At 45.7% G+C, this 14,317-nt stretch overlaps 1 protein-coding gene and 1 pseudogene across 1 annotated transcript; both read right to left on the bottom strand.

Annotated features, from left to right (window-relative positions):
* Nucleotides 1–215: 215 nt before the first annotated feature.
* Nucleotides 216–2,881, bottom strand: LOC106610535 (zinc finger and SCAN domain-containing protein 12-like). The gene is made up of 4 exons (XM_014209923.2): nt 2,397–2,881; nt 2,202–2,305; nt 1,820–1,925; nt 216–1,356 (listed from the first exon to the last, which is right to left on the bottom strand). The coding sequence occupies exons 1-4, from the start codon at nt 2,680–2,682 to the stop codon at nt 479–481; spliced, it is 1,374 nt and encodes a 457-aa protein (XP_014065398.2). The 5' UTR covers nt 2,683–2,881; the 3' UTR covers nt 216–478.
* Nucleotides 2,882–3,168: 287 nt separating this feature from the next.
* Nucleotides 3,169–13,500, bottom strand: LOC123742404 (solute carrier family 43 member 3-like; annotated as a pseudogene).
* Nucleotides 13,501–14,317: the final 817 nt, after the last annotated feature.

The following is a 14,317-nucleotide window of genomic DNA, read 5'->3' as shown; positions in this document are numbered from 1 at the left end:
GCCCTTAGCCTTGGCCATATACCACACCCCCTCAGGCCTTATTACTTAAATATATACTCTAAAAGTAGGCCTAGCTACTGACAGCTGTGTGGGATTTCTGATGATAATGTAATTAATTGTAAAATGGAAATACAAACTTGGAATATGATTTGACAGCAATAATAAAATACATCTTCTGGAATGAAAAAGTAACTTGACCAATGAAAGCAGCCATCTCAACCATCAGCATTTTACTCAGAAACTGCCTAGCAACACAGCAGGCGACAATAAAGGCCAATCCACAGAACAGATGTCTACTGTATGTATTGAACTCTTGAATTTATGTGGAATCACCCTTTTTAAAACTGGTCCAAGTCTTTCCACATAAAACTTTAGATCATATGTAAAACAAGAAGTCAATTACGTCACACACACACATCAATTACGTCACACACACACACACACACACACACACACACACACACACAGGGCACTTCCATCACGTGTGTGTCTTCATGTGAGCTCGGAGGTGTGCGCCATGGGAGAAGTGGCGTCCACATAGTGCGCAGGCGAAGGGTCGGACCCCCGTGTGCAGCAGTTCATGCCTCCTCAGGTGACTGGGTCTGATGAAGCTCCGCCCACACACGGAGCAGTGATGCGTCCTCTCTCTCGTGTGGTTGAGGGCATGCCGCTTAAGGCAGCTGATGTAGGGGAAACCCTTCCCACAATGTTTGCAGACGAACCTCCCCTCCTTCTCTTTACTGAGGGGAGCTCGAGTTCTGACAGTCCCACCATTTCCTCTTTGGTCTCCATGGTGACCAGGTATGACGGTGACGGAGTGTTTCCCCGGGAACGATGCGTAATCGTCTGTGGTCGTTGTCGAGGAGGAAGTGTGTTCTTGTAGTTGGTTTTCTGACGAGTAGGTGAAAAATAGACCAGAGGTGTCTGTGTAGCCACCGTACCCCAGGTTCAGTGCTGCATACTCGGGGTACGTTTGGCCCAGATCCCCCTGGTCGACCTCCAGGCCTGGTTCTCCTCCCGGTAGTGGGTTGAGGTCTGGACATGGGCTCTCTGGCTCCCTCTTGAGGCGGATCTCCTCCACTACTACAGGCTGGTCCTGGTCCAGGCAGTGAGAGCTGCTACTGAGGTCATGTTCCAGAGTTCCATGTTCCAGTTCTAAGTGTTCTATAGTTCTATATTCCAGTTCTAGGTGTTCCATAGTTCTATGTTCCACTTCTAAGTTGTGTTCCATAGAGTCAGTGAGTTCATCTCTACCCCCTGGTGTGGTACTCTGGAACCCCCAGTCCTCCTCAAAACGGCTCTGATCAGTGGGATGCGGTTGCCGGGCGACCAGTGAAGTGGTGGAATGCTCAGGAGCTTACATGCAGGAGAGGGGACAACACAGAATAGAGAACAGAAGGCAATGTCATCATCATCATCATCACCACCATCATCATCATCACCACCACCACCATCATGTAATATTGCATTTTGCTGGCTGGATATTTGAACTTAGCCTCCCTCCCTTCATTTAAGTTCTTTCCTTCTCTCTCAGTAGCCAGGTTTCCATACCATATCACATGACTCCAAAGTTTACCTCGATAATGACGGTTATAATATCAATATTTGCGCATAGAGGCGTTTCAATCTCCATTTCTCGCATAATTCATTTTACAGACAAAAAGGTCCCACCGTGTCGAATGAACAAATGATCTGTTGGCATTTAGAAAATTGTACCGAAACTTCCTGTTTCTATCACAGCTGTCGTGATAAAAAAAATGTTCGGTATGACTTTCCTTGTATAAAAACTGTGGATGGAAACGTGGTTTGTCTCTCTCACCGTTCATCCTCAGTTCATTTGGAGCACCACATTCCCCTGGGCCGTCCTCCTCCAGTCTCTCTTGTTTGATGGTAACTGGTTCAGCCGTCCTGTCTGTTACAGTGGTCTGTGAACGGACAGACGGGACATACGGTGATAGTGTGATCAATGCATTGTTAATGGGAGGCGAATTACATATACACTTACTTGTACGTATGCCTGTGAAATGCATTAATACTTTTATCCTATACTTATCCTATTCTAGCCTATTATAGAGAATGTTTTATCAGTCCTTATTATTATACCATATAATTCAGCTGAAAATAATATCAATGCCATGCCAACGATTAACTATTTTACTGCTGATAAAACAAAAAAGTGTAATGTGTAGCGGTTACACTACCTCGTCCGTCCTTAGTCCTACCCGCGCCGCGGGTCCATTACTCCACCCGCTGCTGCATCCCTGCTGCGTAAAGACTCGGTCGGGCTTTTGTTCTCTGTTGGTTTCTGCATGGAAAGAGAAGGGGCCACATTACTTCATTTTCGACTGTCGATTTAAAAGCACCAAGCATTTAAAATGAAATATATAAACACGTACGGGGCGTGTGGTGCGGTAGGGAACCCCCGTTCCAAAGTCTCTCGCGCAGCACAGTGCCAACTCCGTCCCCGACGTGTTCAATCGTAGATGTCCTTTTCCGGTGCCGGTTTTCAACTACTTTCAGCTTTTTCATCAGGATTTCGTTATCGTGTTTTTTCCGTGACAGTTCCCCTCGTAAAAACGCGGAGTACTCGTCCACTAGTTTGGTTATCTCCGCCATGGCGGCGGTGGATAGAGCTTCCATGATGGACGACAACTGCGTCTGAAACATTACGGTCTCCGACATTCTAGCTAGAATAGCCTAGCTAGCTAGATATTGATAATGGCAATCTTTAAAGGGAAAAATTACGATGTTGATTTTTAATATGTTTAAACACTGTGGCCTGTAAGTGGACACTTGGTTGGGTAGTTTAAACCCCAGATCATAGCGGTTTACAAATCCCTGTTCCTGTGTCTACAATAATAACAATGCAACATGACGTGATGACGTCTCATTCAATTTACCGTAAGTACATGAGAGAGTTGCATAACCATTTGGGGGCGCATGCTGAGAACTGCTCTACAGGCTGGCCTATAAATAAATAAGTTAAATACAATTTAAAAATATATATATTTTATTTTAATTTTTTTAATTGTATTTATTCAACTAGGCAAGTCAGTTAAGAACAAATTCTTATTTACAATGACGGCCTACCCCGGGCAAACCCTCCCCTAACCCAGAGGACGCTGGGTCAATTGTGCATCGCCCTATGGGACTCCCGATCACGGCCGGTTGTGATACAGCCCGGGATCAAACCAGGGTCTGTAGTGACGCCTCTAGCACTGAGATGCAGTGCCTTAGACCGCTGCGCCACTTGGGAGCCACATATATAACCCATTGTGATTGATATTTTGACCATTCAAACTTATCAATTAAACTATACTTTGGACTTTGTTGTTTCACAGTTTAGTTGTATTCTTTATTACAATCAGACAGGTTAACACACACATTACAGTAGGTCTTCACTTTGGCACTGTCCTTCTTTGCCCTGCCTTGAACAGTCAGTGGCATTGTCCATGATGCAGTGTCAATTGTCCTGGATGCATTCCAACTGTCTAAAGATGCTTTCTCTCCTCGTCTCCTCTCCTTCACCTACATCGAACAAGTGGCACCTGTCTGTGCCCCAATGCACCCTATTCCCTAATATAGTGCACTACTTTTAACCAGGTCCCATCAAAAGTAGTGCCTTATGTAGAGGATAGGGCACTATTTGGGACACAGTCCCTGTTTTCCACCTGTCCAATTTTATCAGATCAATGTTATCAAAGGAAAGGAGACAAGGAGAGGAAGCGACTTTAGACTATTGAGACGCACCACTGCTGTTGTTGGTTTGTCGTCACATCCCTACCAGCCTGTTCCACGTGACCTTTGACCCTGAGTTTGTCACTTCCTGTTTGGCCCTAGCCCTCCTCTGATTGGCTAGAGAGTGGCAGTGGAGGTGGACGTGGAGGGGTGGATGAAGGTGAGGAGGGTGAGGAAGGTCAGACCCACGTTCACCTGGAGGTGAGGAGAGGTGGGAAGAAGAACGCAAAGATTGAGCCCCCCTTATGCAGAGCCTGTGGTCTGTTTCCCAAACATCCTCTCCAGTACTCCAGCCATTCTACTTACTTAATGTATTACAGTTCTAGCACATCTGATTCCATCAATCTAGTCATCACCAAGCCCCTCACTAGTCGAAACAGTTGTGCTAGTTCTGGAATACACCAAATACGTAGAACAACAGCCGTTACCCGATGAGAGGCTTGGTAAACACTCAAAGGTATATAAGTTCATTACACAGGTATGAGGCCCTTACTGTTTTCTGTAGGATAAAGAAGTTGACTGGCTGACTCACATAGACAGGGTCTCCATGCAGGAACTCTCTGATGAGGTGTAGAACAGGGAACTGGAGCAGCAGAACCACAGCTGACAGAGATGTTATCAGACCAGACAACTTACCAAAATGGCAGCCGGGAAACCTGGTGGGAAGAGGAGAGGAAGAGAAGAAGAAGAAGAAGAAGAAGAAGACAGACGGATTAAACAAATGGATGACTAGTGGAGTTTTCTTTTAGTGAATTGAATTTATTTTGGGTAACAGACATACTGCACAATGTGGACCCAGAGGATATCACTTGAAAGTATTAATTAAAATGCTTATTTCCAAAGTGGTCCTCGATGGTAAAAACAATAGTAGTAATAGTGGTAGGGTTAAATGGGGGGGGGCTTTAGGATAGGAGACAAAACACACACAGTATGAACGTACGCGATGGTGAGGAAGGCTTGGTGTCCACCATAGATGAAGGCACTGTTGAGGACCTGCAGGATGAAGGTGAGGTACTGGAGAGGAAGGAGAGGAGAGGAGAAGCAGACGTAGAAGAGGAGGCACTGGAGGGAGGTGAGGAAGAGGGAGAGAGAGGAGGAGCGCAGGTCGGCTTCTTGCTTCGTCTCTCCTTTCGGGAGAGAAAGAGGGGGAGAGAGAAGCGAGAGTGTGTCAAAGAGAGGTGGAAGAGAGAGTGAGAGAGAATGAGGGAGGTGAGAGGTAGGGAGGGAGGTAGGAGAGGGAGGGTGGGGGGAGGGAGGTGAGGGAGGGGAAAGACAGAAAGAGGTAGGTGAGGATGAAAGGTTGATTGAGATACTTACGACTTTCATTTTTCAACTGCTTGTTGCTTGGGTCTACTGTGTTTAAATAAAGTTCACCTTTAACTACAGCTGTACGCTTTTCCAGGACTTATTCACCATCTAAATCAATAAATTAATCAACCAATCAACAGTTATCACAATGTGCAACTGCAGATCCACAGCCAGCAGTCAGGCCAGACTACTTCACAAAATGGCCACCTAACGATACCTAATTAAGCAATAATGCCCGAGGGGGTTTGAGATATATGTCCAATATACCACGGCTAAGGGCTGTTCTTATACACGTGGCAACGCGGAGTGCCTGGATACAGCCCTTAGCTGTGGTATATTGGCCATATACCACAAACCTGAGGTGCCTTATTGCTGTTATAAACTGGTTACCAACGTTATTAGAGTAGTAAAAATACATGTTTTGTCATACCCATAGAATACGGTCCGATATACCACGGCTGTCAGCCAATCAGCATTCAGGGCTCGAACCACCCAGTTTATAATATAATGTATATAATGTATGTAAACTTTGTTTAAACTTCGTTGTCTGTATTCTGTCTCTAAATGTTGTCTATCACTAGCAGCACCATATCACCAGGTAACATTGTGACTATGTGTAAATGTACTTGGTTAATAAAGGTGATTCTGATTCTAATGCCCACACCGTCACCTGCCCTTAACGTCTATGATGTCACCCACCTGGAGCCAGAGGCTTCCCCTTGTGTCTGTCCATGATGAGGCCGTTCCAGGGACCACAGAGGACCCCACACAGCTGGGTGAAGGCAAAGGCATTGGTGTACTGACTCACTGAAAGAGAGAGAGAGAGAGAGAGAGAGAGGGGGAGAAAGAGAGAGAAGGGGGGGAGAAAGAGAGAGAGACAAGGTGGGTGTAGAGATAGAGAACAAGAGACAGACGGAGGAAGAGAGAGAGATAGAGAGAAAAGACAGCATTGATAACCTTCTCTAAATTAGAGAAGTAGTCTACACAGGCAGAAAAATAGTTGTATTTGTGTTTTTTTGGTAGTTTTTACCCAGGGTCTGGTCTCTGTTGGCCAGCCGGTTGAGCATGGGGTTCACCGTGGCGATGAACAGGAAGTGACAGAACTGCATGACAGCCACCCAGACCAGGTGCCACAGGAAGAACCAGGACAGGACACAACTCCTAAAACTGGCCACTGAGAGAGAGAGAGAGAGAGAAGGAATGGGGTGAAGGACAGAGAGAGGGAGAGACAGGAAGGGAGGAGGACAGAGATTGGGTGTTGATTGGGGCAATAGTCTATGATGCTTGTGTGGATGTATGAGGTGTCTGTGAGTGAATGACAATGCTCACTTGCTCAGTGCTTTTTTAACTTTTACAATATGTAGGACTATTTCATGCCAATTAAGCCCTTTATATTTAATTGAATTGACTGGGATGACCAGGTTTCTTACCTCTCTCAGGCTGATCGGGTCTGGAAGGTACTGCTTTGTCCTGCAACTGCAGCGGGGCACTCTCGGCCTTCTGTAACACTGCATTCTTCTGATATTTTGCATTCACATCTCCTTTTCTCTCTCCTCCTCCCTCCTTTTCTCCTCTCTCTCCCCCTCTCTTCCAACGCCGACCACCGCAGCTCACCCTGTCACAAAGAGCTGAGGCAGAGTCACCGCTTTAAAATCATGGCGATGACAGTCCTGTTTGGCTTCCACAGTGGTCGGTCACCATGGTGACTGTTAGTCTAGTTGTATGGTGTGGTGATGCATCGTGGGAGTCATAGTTCTTCTGACCCGTAAGCGTATCTGTCGGGGAGTGGGTAGGGGATGTGGGTCTTGGGCATGAGGAAGAACGTCCGGAAGACGTGGATGACGCTGCAGACGGAGAGAACGAGGAAGGAGGAGTGGAAAGAGACCCCTCTTTCATACAAAAACTTCAGCGAGAGAGAGAGAGAGAGAGAAAGAAAGAGGGAGAGGTTATATACAGCATGTATGAATCTTTACTTTCCCGCTTTTGATTATCAGTGATTATCAGTGATTACTTCAATCATAAAGCAGTCAATCAAAGGACAGATTAAGGAGAAGCAAATCATTAATGACCGTTTAGATTCATGTTTCATCTAGAGATGCTACATTTGAGTTGTAGTCCCTTCTGAAAACAGCAGGTGCTGACTGTGCAACAGTTCAAACACTCAGGAAATCTGTCCCACATTGAAGAATATTCAGGAAGTCAGAAGGTTTTAAACAGTTCAAACCCTCATTAAATCTGTCCCACATCAAGGAATATTCAGGAAGTCAGGAGGTTTTCAACAGTATAAACCCTCAGTAAACCTGTCCCACACTGAGGAATATTCAGGAAGTCAGGTTTTCAACAGTTCAAACCCTCAGTAAACCTGTCCCACATTGAGGAATTTTCAGGAAGTCAGGAGGTTTTCAACAATATAAACCCTCAGTAAACCTGTCCCACACTGAGGAATAGTCATAATGATAGTCATAAGGAAGATGCTGTGTTACCTTGACGATGAGGAAGACAGCGGCGGAGGAGTCGAAGGCCCCGGCATAGACTGATATGACCGTGGAACGGTGGCTGTCGAACAGGTTCCCCACCTGAAGAAGACAGAGGTACAGAGATGACCACTAGTTGACCACTAGTTGACCATTGGTTGACCAAATGCATGTCACAACATAGAAATGACAGACTGTGGCTTTGAAAGAGACCAACCTGAGCGTTGGTTGTGTAGAACAACATTCCAGATGTGATCAGGCACGAGATGGCAGGAAACAGCAACGCTGACTGCTCTGTGTGTGTGAGGGAGAGGTGGGGGGGGGGGGTGAGGACAAAGCACAAATTCCTCTATAAAAAACAAAACGTCAATTAATGACCAAAGGTCTAGACACGCTAACCGACATTTCAATATGTTATAAAAATACCTGGACTGGAGACAGTTATCAACAAGGTCCCCGTGGTGTATAGACATCTAGAAAAGAAGATGCAGGCAGGGAGGGAGGGTGGTAGGGGCGAGGGAGGGTATGAGCATAGGTAGTTTTGTGATGGTTTGGTGTCATGATAACATTGATTTAGAGATACAGTGCTTTCGGATAGTATTCAGACCCCTTGACTTTATCCACACAGCCTTATTCTAAAAATATATAGTTTTTTTAATCCTCAGAAATCTACACACAATACCCCATAATGATTAAGTGAAAACAGGTTTTAGGAATGTTTTTTTTAAATACCCTTTTTACATAAGTATTCAGACCCTTTTCTACGAGACTCGTAATTGAGCTCAGGTGCATCCTGTTTCCATTGATCATCCTTAAGATGTTTCTACAACTTGATTACAGTCCACCTGTGGTAAATTCAATTGACTGGACATGATTTGGAAAGGCACACACCTGTCAATATAAGGTCCCACAGTTGACAGTGCATGTCAGAGCAAAAAGCCATGATGTCGAAGGAATTGTCCGTAGAGCTCCGAGACAGGATTGTGTCAAGGCACAGATCTGTGGAAGGGTACAAAACAATTCTGCAGCATTAAAGTCCCCAAGAACACATTGGCCTCCTTCATTCTTAAATAGAAGAAGTTTGGAACCACCAAGACTCTTCCAAGAGTTGGACGCCTGGCCAAACTGAGCAATCGGGGGAGAAGGGCCTTGGTCAGGGAGGTAACCAAGAACCCAATGGTCACTCTGACAGAGCTCTATAGTTCCTCTGTGGAGATGGGAGAATCTTCCAGTAGGACAATCATCTCTGCAGCACTCCACCAATCAGTCCTTTACGGTAGAGTGGCCAGACGGAAACCACTCCTCAGTAAAAGGCACATGACAGCCCGCTTGGAGTTTGCGAAAAGGCACCTAAAGACTCTCAGACCATGAGAATCAAAATGTTGGCCTGAATGCCAAGCGTCATGTCTGGACGAAACCTGGCACCATCCCTACAGTGAAGCATGGTGGTGGCAGCATCATGCCGTGGGGATGTTTTTCAGCGGCAGGGACTGGGAGACTAGTCAGGATCGAGGGGAAACCTGAACGGAGGAAAGTACAGAGAGATCCTTGATGAAAACCTGCTCCAGAGTGCTCATGACCTCAGACTGGAGCGAAGGTTCACCTTGCAACAGGACAATGACCCTAAGCACACAGCCAAGACAACGCAGGAGTGGCTTTGGGACAAGTCTAAATCTTGTGAAGTGGCCCAGACATTAATCTGATCGAAAATGTTTGAAGAGACCTGAAAAAAGCTATGCAGCAACGCTCCACATCCAAGCTGACAGGGCTTGAGAGGATCTGCAGAGAAGAATGGGAGAAACTCCCCAAATACAGGTGTGCAAAGCTTGTAGCGACATACCCAAGAAGACTCAATGCTGTAATCGCTGCCAAAGGTGCTTCACCAAAGTACTGAGTAAAAGTTCTGATATCAGTTTTTTATTTTGAATAAATTAGCAAAAATGTCTAAAAACCTGTTTTTGCTTTGTCATTATGGGGATTGTGTGTAGATTGATGAGGGGAAAAACAATGTAATCAATTTTTTGAGAAAGGCTGTAACGTAACAAAATGTGGAAAATACCATCACCGTTGTCATCATTGTCAGCTGAAAAATCTATAAACACACTGTCTGCATCTGAAATGACACCCTGTAATGGGAAATTATTGGAGTAATTATTTTATTGTATTTAATTTACTGTTGATATGATATTTTTGTCAGATGTTACTATGGAATACTGAAGTATAATTACAAGCATTTCATAAGTGTCAAAGGCTTTTATTGACAATTACATGAAGTTGATGCAAAGAGTCAATATTTGCAGTGTTGACCCTTCTTTTTCAAGACCTCTGCAATCCGCCCTGGCATGCTGTCAATTAACTTCTGAGACACATCCTGACTGATGGCAGCCCATTCTTGCATAATCAATGCTTGGAGTTTGTCAGAATTTGTGGGGTTTTGTTTGTTCACCCGCCTCTTGAGGATTGACCACAAGTTCTCAATGGGATTAAGGTCTGGGGAGTGGACCCAAAATATCGATGTTTTGTTCCCCGAGCCACTTAGTTATCAGTTTTGCCTTATGGCAAGGTGCTCCATCATGCTGGAAAAGGCATTGTTCGTCACCAAACTGTTCCTGGATGGTTGGGAGAAGTTGCTCTCGGAGGATGTGTTGGTACCATTTATTCATGGCTGTGTTCTTAGGAAAAATTGTGAGTGAGCCCACTCCCTTGGCTGAGAAGCAACCCCACACATGAATGGTCTCAGGATGCTTTACTGTTGACATGACACAGGACTGATGGTAGCGCTCACCTTGTCTTCTCCAGACAAGCTTTTTTCCGGATGCCCCAAACAATCGGAAAGGGGATTCATCAGAGAAAATGACTTTACCCCAGTCCTCAGCAGTCCAATCCCTGTACCTTTTGCAGAATATCAGTCTGTCCCTGATGTTTTTCCTGGAGAGAAGTGGCTTCTTTGCTGCCCTTCTTGACACCAGGCCATCCTCCAAAAGTCTTTGCCTCACTGTGCATGCAGATGCACTCACACCTGCCTGCTGCCATTCCCGAGCAAGCTCTGTACTGGTGGTGCCCCGATCCCGCAGCTGAATCAACTTTAGGAGACGGTCCTGGCGCTTGCTGGACTTTCTTGGGCGCCCTGAAGCCTTCTTCACAACAATTGAACCGCTCTCCTTGAAGTTCTTGATGATCTGATAAATGGTTGATTTAGGTGCAATCTTACTGGCAGCAATATCTTTGCCTGTGAAGCCCTTTTTGTGCAAAGCAATGATGACGGCACGTGTTTCCTTGCAGTTAACCATGATTGACAGAGGAAGAACAATGATTCCAAGCACCAGCCTCCTTTTGAAGCTTCCAGTCTGTTATTCGAACTCAATCAGCATGACAGAGTGATCTCCAGCCTTGTCGTCATCAACACTCACACCTGTGTTAACGAGAGAATCACTGACATGATGTCAGCTGGTCCTTTTGTGGCAGGGCTGAAATGCAGTGGAAATGTTTTTGGGGATTCAGTTCATTTGCATGGCAAAGAGGGACTTTGCAATTAATTGCAATTCCTCTGATCACTCTTTATAACATTCTGGAGTATATGCAAATTGCCATCATACAAACTGAGGCAGCAGACTTTGTGAAAATGTATATTTGTGTCATTCTCAAAACTTTTGGCCACGACTGTATAATTATCAGTTGGAACTAGGTACTGACCCACTGGACAAAAACTGGTTGAATCAATGTTGTTTCCACATCATTTCAAGCCAAAAAAATCTATGTAATTGACGTTGAATCAACGTGGAAAATGAATTGTATTTGCAAAGTCATCAACGTAAGGGTATTTCATATGTTTTACTTAAATCCAATGATTTCCACTGATTTAGCGTTGAATTCACGTCAGTTGACAACTCAACCAAATATAAATCAAAACTAGACGTTGAACTGACGTCTGTGCCCAGTGGGGACGTTCCAACCTTTGACCTGTTTAACTGCCAGTATAAATGTCTGCTGGTGTTGAATGTGGTTCAAGTTTGACGCCAGACACAATGTGTCTCTGTGACACTCTGATTCTGTAGCAGCTGATGATGAGAATTCCTACAAGCCTCTCAGGCTGGTGTTTCCAGAATCTTCGGTGATGTGTGATTAACATTAGAAATGTTCTCTGCTTCTGTTCTGGAGGTGTTCTCCCTGAATTCTTGTAATAAACCGGATAGATTTTTGATAGATTTTTATCAATGACTGCTCTCCTTTAGGTTCACCTGGAAATTCCTTTCACACCCTGTCCCAGTGCACTACTTTAGACCGGGTCTCATACCGTAGGGCTCTGGTCAACAGTAGTACACTATAGAGAATAGGGTGCTATTTCAGACAAAGCCATTGTTGCAAAGACGACACTCACCAGTTAGTTGACTCACAAAAATAAATGATGGGTATCAATATATATTTTTTAACAATTATAAAACATTCTCACGTGGCCAGGAGCCTGGTCACCATGGTGCCGAAGCGGTCGAACAGGAAGCCCAGAGGGAAACGCAGGAAGTTCATGGAGAAGGAGGCGACGGTGAAGACCAGAGAGAACTGTTCATCCTGGCCACTACAGTCTGAGAGAGAGAGAGATGGAGGGATGGGGAGAAAGATTAGGGATGATGAAGACCAGAGAGAACTGTTCATCCAGGCCACTACAGTCAGAGAGAGAGATGGAGGGATGGGGAGAGAGAGAGAGAGAGAGATGGAGGGATGGGGGAGAGAGAGAACTGTTCATCCTGTCTCCTGTCTACTACATTTTGAGACAGAGAGAGAGACAGATGGAGGGCTGGGATGGGAGAGAGGGCGAGAAGGAAAGATGGATGGAGAGACCAGAGAGAACTGCTCATCCTGTCTACTGGTGTCTCAGAGAGACAGGAGGGATGGGGGAGAGAGCTTTTGTGAGCTTCAGTCGCTTTTGTGTGTGTGTGAGAAAGAGCTTGTGTGTGTGTGTGTGTGTGTGTGTGTGTGTGAGAGAGAAAGTGTGTGTGCAAGCTCACGACTCACCTGACTGTATGATTTTATCACGGGGATGCTCCCCTGTCAACGTGATAATGTCACCGGGGTCAGTGGCGTTGGCAGTGATGTCACAGAGGTCACTGAAGTAGCCGTCGTTCTTAAGGATGAACACCAGCGACGCCCAGCCGTACGCTATCCCCGAGAAACACAGGTTTTCAACGAATCCCGAGGCCACCGTCAAACTGTGGCGCAGCTTGGCCCCGCCGCCACATCCCAGCATGCTCTCTGCTGCCACTTCCGCTTACTTCCTGCTTCACTTTCAACTTTTGTGTTGCTGGTCAGAGGGGTGGTGGTGAAGCTCGGCAGTAGTGGTGGGTCCCTCAATTTCTGACCACACCATCGGTGCCCCCGTTCAGCCCCAGGGGTATTTTTGGAAAGTAAGACGAGATGAGGCGGGACTAGCGCCAAAACATGAAGTACTAAAAGAAATGAGGGCAGTGAACCCCCCTGTAGCTAGTTTACTTCACACTTCACTGTGTTGATCTGCATTGACTAGAATTAGTAGACCATGAACACAAACTAGTAGAACTTGAATAGAACTACTGACAGCCTGTTAGAGAATACAGGTGAGTCTGTCATGTTTACTACAGCTGTGTCCCAAACGGCACACTATTCCCTATATAGTGCACTACCTTTGACCAGCCCTGGCCCTGGTAGTGCACTACAGTAAATAGGGAATAGGGTTCCATTAGGAACTCAGCAGGATTAAAAAGCCAGTTTTAACCTTAACCTTTCTTTCATTACATCTGGCACTATAACACTAGGTTCTCACACACAGTACACACAGTACACACAGTACACACACAGAGAGGGCACTGCTCCTGAAACTCTGTTACATAGTATTGCTATGTAACAGCAAATACACTGTTAACCCAGATACACTGGGCACAAGAGAAAACGTACTCACAAGATGCATACTATGCACACACACACACACACACACACACACACACACACACACACACACACACACACACACACACACTCTCTACCTGTAGAAGGGCCAACAGTGGAAGCCTCTGTCGTCTTCTCTCTCAGAACACAGTGTTCGTCGTAGTTCTCTGGTCTCTATAGTACCACATAGTTCTCTCTGTCTGCTCACTGGTTCAACTCATCTGACTTGCTCAGACTTATCAAACTGGCTCACTGGTTCTAACTGGATCACTGGTTTTAACTGGTTCACTGGTTCTAACTGGCTCACTGGTTCTAACTGGCTCACTGGTTCTAACTGGCTCACTGGTTCTAACTGGATCACTGGTTTTAACTGGTTCACTGGTTCTAACTGGCTCACTGGTTCTAACTGGCTCACTGGTTCTAACTGGTTCACTGGTTCTAACTGGCTCACTGGTTCTAACTGGCTCACTGGTTCTAACTGGCTCACTGGTTCTAACTGGATCACTGGTTTAAATTGCACCGATTGAAGCCAGGTTTCCAAAGTCCATGTTGTCGGCTGGAGAGAACGCCTCAGCATGTTCCATGTTGGCTGGTGTCCCAGACGGCAGTTTTATGCAGAGTCACTGACTGAGGTTGTGTCCTGGTTGTGCAGGCTGACACAGGAAAAGCCTGACGCTTTATCAGACACATTACTGGCAGTGGCTGGAAAGAGGGGGCGGGGGCTTTAGTGTGTCAATCATCCTCTACTTAGGCTCTCATTAGTTCATTGGATTGCCTTGGCTCCTCCCAGTGGTGTGTCTGTCTGTGGCTGTAGGTCCTTATCCTCAAAGATCCTGCTCTCAGACACACATACAGTTCCTCTGTCTGCCTTCACAACAGTC

This window comes from Salmo salar, chromosome ssa04 (assembly GCF_905237065.1).
Source record: "Salmo salar chromosome ssa04, Ssal_v3.1, whole genome shotgun sequence".
Taxonomy (NCBI): domain Eukaryota; kingdom Metazoa; phylum Chordata; class Actinopteri; order Salmoniformes; family Salmonidae; genus Salmo; species Salmo salar.
Note: the sequence above shows the minus strand (reverse complement) of the source record. Positions and strands in the feature narration are given on the sequence as shown.

Bases quoted from the DNA above. Each gene is read 5' to 3' on its own strand.
- LOC106610535 (XM_014209923.2), bottom strand. From the start codon at position 2,682: ATGTCGGAGACCGTAATGTTTCAGACGCAGTTGTCGTCCATCATGGAA. The intron at 2,306-2,396 runs GTACGTGTTTAT...CTTTCCATGCAG, and splicing joins CCTACCGCACCACACGCCCC to AAACCAACAGAGAACAAAAG. The intron at 1,357-1,819 runs GTGAGAGAGACA...CCTGCATGTAAG, and splicing joins AAATGAACTGAGGATGAACG to CTCCTGAGCATTCCACCACT.